This window comes from Alosa alosa, chromosome 17 (assembly GCF_017589495.1).
Source record: "Alosa alosa isolate M-15738 ecotype Scorff River chromosome 17, AALO_Geno_1.1, whole genome shotgun sequence".
Taxonomy (NCBI): domain Eukaryota; kingdom Metazoa; phylum Chordata; class Actinopteri; order Clupeiformes; family Clupeidae; genus Alosa; species Alosa alosa.
The window spans coordinates 19,252,951-19,257,914 of record NC_063205.1 but is presented as its reverse complement, the minus strand read 5'-3'; the positions used below and the strand labels follow the sequence as shown (position 1 = coordinate 19,257,914).

The following is a 4,964-nucleotide window of genomic DNA, read 5'->3' as shown; positions in this document are numbered from 1 at the left end:
GCAGATCTATTGTATCAATTGCTCATTCAGCTGAATGTGTCCAACACTTGTATTCACTCAGCTATGTCAGTGATGTAGTCTGATCCTCAGCCAAGCTTGTGTGTACGCTCAGTGACTGTTAGACCACCCAGTCATGGTCGACATTGGTAACCCATCCCACACTTATACAGTCATACACTCTCTCTCTCTCTCTCTCTCTCTCTCACACACACACACACACACACAGCTGGTGGATTACAAAAGGCAGGACTATTCTGTTCAAATCGATAGGCCTGCACTCTTCATGAGAGTCGCCCAAATATAGCGCAGGCAGCTAATCTTTTTGCTCTGCACTTTGGAAGGCATTCCACAGACATCTATCAGCCTCGCCATTCATGCTGCTCTCCTTCTCCGAGCGAGGCTCCAGATTTCTTGCTGACTTGGTGATCGAAGAACATCTGATGCTTTGCCCCAAAAACAAACATGGCCTGCTGAGCCGCAATGACTTTTGTCAGCCTGAGAAAACCACAAAGATAGCATCCAAATGCAATAGTGGTGTCGCGGCTCCTCTTCGGTGCAACCATAAAATGAGAGTGAATGTATTCACTTTGAATCAGTGAGTCAGAACTGACAAACAAAATGGATACATCTGCTACCAGAGAAGCTTAAGAGATAAATTCTATCAAATGTGAAAAAAAACAGCTTGACAAGATTTGTTAATACCTTTCGATTTTTAATGAATGGTTCTGTGCAAAATATTATTTCAAGCAGGAACGGCCATAATTGGACTGAAATGATCGCAACAAAAATGTGTAAAAATGATTACATCTGTAGTTGTGGTGTTATTGGCTTTAAACCCACAGAGGAGCAAACACAAATTTCCATGGTTCAGTGGTATCTGCAAAGAGTAGACAACATTTGTATAGCTAATGTTCATGCTCTTTAACCAATGTGTGTGTGTGTGTGTGTGTGTGTGTGTGTTTGTTTTATGTTTGTGTGTGTGTGTGTGTGTGTGTGTGTGTGTGTGTGTTTATGCCCTGAAGGTGTCCTTGGTTCCGCACGGACATCACTGGGCCAGCCATGAGCTCCTCTGTCTCCTCTCACACATAATTACACACCCCTTGTATCTGAACACACACACACACACACACACACACACACACACACACACACACACACACACTTAACTCACCATCAACACACACTCACACACTTAACACACCACACACACACCACACACACACACATACATTTTTACATCTGAGCACACATATCCACACCACATGTACGCATGGCATGGATGGGTGAGTCGTTAAAGTGACGGATTAGGCAGGGGCAGGAAGGTGATGGAGGGATGAGAGCTGAGAGAGTGTGAGTGAGAGAGAGAGACAGAATGAAAGACAGAAGGAAAGAGTGGAGGAGAAACAGAGAGAGGCTGCTGGAGAGTGGGGAAAGGGAAGATAAGAGGTAATGGAGAGAAGGGAGGAGTGCTGGCATGCATTGCCACCAACGGCAGGGGAACCGGGAAGGCCATCACCTGAAGAGCAGCACAGTCACCCCCATTAAGGGGGAGGTGAGGGAGATTGAAATAACACAATAATGGACCTGTTATCTGCTGGAGCTCTAAGCATCACACACTCTCTCTCTCACACACACACACACACACACAAGTGCACTCTCTCTCACTCACAGTTACAACATATTTCAGTGGGGAATGCACTACTAAAGTATCCTCAAAGCTGGGGGCAATGAGCTGGCAACAGCAGCACTTAGTGTTGCGAAACACTGCATTAATAATTTTCAAAACCATTTTGTCCCACAGACAGTTGACCATAACCAGCTTGATTCCCTCCCGAAGAGATAAAAAATACATGAAGACGTTGACCCTGTTTTTTTTTTTCCTCCACAAGAAAAAGACCATTTGCAACAATGAAGCCTCTGCCTGTTGTGCTCTCGCATGTTTACGAGAAAAATATGAGGGAGAATTTGCAGGTAAACAGGCATCATCCGTCATTATGGTGCCACACTCCTCCTCCATCAGGCACAAGCCCTAGCCAGCCTGATTTCATCACAGGAGGGGGAAATGTGACAGATTGCCAAGGTGCTCCCCTCTTCCTCCACCATCTTTCCCTCCCTCTCTCTCTCTCTGACCCCCACCTTCACACACACACACACACACACACACACACACACACACCATCCAAAGCATTTATCAAAAGCTTCCTCTGTGTAACACAAACAGATGCAGGCCACACAGGGGCAGCAGATGACTCACCTGTCAATCTGTCCGACACAAAGCTGAGAAAAACGAGCAAAAAATGACAGGGGGATGGTTTTCATGTTTTGTCCTTTTAAAATGTGTGTTGTGTCACGCTTGAAGAATTGACTTGTTGAACTGGGTGTTTAATGAAGTTCATGCAGGTTTGTTGTGTTGCACAACCAGCCATGAGGTGTTCAGTGTCAAAAATTGCATTAGGATACACATAATTAAATGATGTAGAACAATGCAGCACATATCACGCACACGTAGGAAACACCACCCACGCTGCTCTCTCTTCACTCCCTACCTCCCTCCCCCTGTAGTCTGAAGTTGTTCATATTCGTCAGTGCGGCTGAACGACCCACCAGAGAAGGAGTTTGAACAGGAACCGCGTACAGTGCACAGAAGCTGTGCGTGGAGATAGCAAGGAAATCTACCAGTGAAGACGAACTCTATGGCCGAACTATGGTAGGCTACAAACCGTCGCAAAGCTGTGACTGAAAATTGCCGTTACTGTGAAAGGACACCTGGGATACCTTGGGAACTTAAGTCGGACAGCTGGTGACATCTATGGGCGTTGTCTTATTTGGTACTCGCGGACGGCTTTCGTGGGAAAAAACTGACTTGGAACTACACACCTGCCAGCGCCAACGCACTCCGTGTGACTGAAAAAGGGAGGATGAAACTATCAGACAGCACGACGAGGAGCAGCAGTGTTCCCACACGTGAATGTAAGTAGGGGGAAATTCTGGGATATGCGGCATCGTAACTATTTCATCCAGTTATCCCCAAGCAAGCCAGAGAGTCCGGAGAGCGCGGGAGAGGACCCTAGAGCGCAGGGGTCTCTCTGTACTGCGCACACAGTTGAGGTAACCCAGAAGCTTTGTTACCTGGAGTTTGGAGGGCGGCATTGCATTACGCCAGGAAAAAATTGACCCTTAATCTAAGTTCGGTTTTGGAGGACATAGTTGGGAGAAAGGAGGGTTTTAACACTGTAAATACTGTAACGACTTGTACAGAGTATACTCTGCTTATAAGCCCTCATAAATTCTTCGGACATAAAGTTGTACTTCAGCGGTCATACTATGTCAGCTCTGAGGAAAAAATTTGGGGATGATTATCAAGTAGTGACGACTTCGTCCAGTGGCGGCGGGTTTAACCAGGCGGCCCCTGAGAAGAAAAAGAAGCGACAACGCTTTGTGGACAAAAACGGCCGCTGCAATGTCCAACATGGGAACTTGAGCGGCGAGACCAGCAGGTATCTTTCGGATCTCTTCACTACCCTGGTGGACCTCAAATGGCGCTGGAACCTCTTCATCTTCATCCTCACCTACACGGTAGCGTGGCTATTCATGGCCTCTATGTGGTGGGTCATCGCCTTCATTCGAGGAGATCTCTACCGGGCCCACGATGACAAATACACGCCCTGTGTTGCCAACGTCTACAACTTTCCCTCGGCCTTCTTGTTTTTCATTGAGACAGAAGCCACCATTGGTTATGGCTACAGGTACATCACGGATAAATGTCCGGAGGGAATTATCCTTTTCCTGTTCCAGTCAATTTTGGGTTCGATTGTGGACGCGTTCTTAATTGGCTGCATGTTCATAAAGATGTCCCAGCCAAAGAAGCGGGCAGAGACTTTGATGTTCAGCGAGCACGCAGCAATCTCCATGCGTGACGGCAAACTGACGCTCATGTTCCGGGTGGGCAATCTCAGGAATAGCCATATGGTGTCTGCTCAAATCCGCTGCAAACTGCTCAAAGTGAGTAGCCTTACACGTTCAGCTCTGTGAAAATCTTGAGTTATGTGATCGTTCAATAATAGTCACCAAATGTAATTTCCCCAGTCCCTATCATTCTAAGGTTATGATGTGTTCGGGGCCTTTGTAGTGTCTTTATGCCATAATAACAGTTACAAAATAAATAGCCTGACTTAAAGTAAATACCATCTTGAATATGGCAGTCTTTCTCAAGTCAGTCCTACCACTATTAGATCAAGTTATGAGAATTTGAAGTGGCCTCTTAAAGGTTGATTTTTGCAGTTGTGTGTTGCTCTGGTCCATTGAACATATTTTTCCTGTGTTCTTCCTTTGCACTCTTTCTCTCTCTCTCTCAAACACACACACACACACACACACACACACACACACACACACACACACACACACACACACACACACACACACACACACACACACACACAAATGCACACACAGTCTCGGCAGACACCCGAGGGTGAGTTTCTCCCCCTGGATCAGCTGGAGCTGGACGTTGGTTTCAGCACCGGGGCGGATCAGCTCTTCCTCGTCTCCCCTCTGACCATCTGCCACGTGATCGACTCCAAAAGCCCCTTCTATGACCTCTCCCTCCGCTCCATGCAGACAGAGCAGTTCGAGATTGTAGTCATCTTGGAGGGCATTGTGGAGACCACGGGTGAGACTAGGCTCAGAAATATCTTCTTTATATGGAACTTATGAGGAAATGCTAATATGTTCATCTGAAGAAGCTTCATTATAGTCCTCTTGGGAAATGAACAATAACCTTCTGGGAGTCCTGAAGATGACTGGAAGCCTTAACACTTAAATTAATAATATTATGAAATGGTCCTCAGAAATAATTACTTGAATGAATTGATTCCTGAAGTTATGAACTGAGGGAATTCACAGCAGTGATTAAGTGGAATATAGTGACAGTGCAGATCTTTTTGTCGAGGGAAATGGACAAT

General features: G+C 46.2%; 1 protein-coding gene across 1 annotated transcript in view; it reads left to right on the top strand.

Annotated features, from left to right (window-relative positions):
* Window positions 1-2,566: 2,566 nt before the first annotated feature.
* Window positions 2,567-4,964, top strand: part of kcnj3b (potassium inwardly rectifying channel subfamily J member 3b) — a 12,920-nt gene continuing 10,522 nt past the window's right edge. Inside the window, exons 1-2 of the mRNA XM_048268754.1 lie at window positions 2,567-4,002; window positions 4,456-4,672. Coding sequence (XP_048124711.1) covers window positions 3,325-4,002; window positions 4,456-4,672 — 895 coding nt within the window. The 5' untranslated portion in view covers window positions 2,567-3,324. The remainder of the gene's footprint in view (window positions 4,003-4,455; window positions 4,673-4,964) is intronic.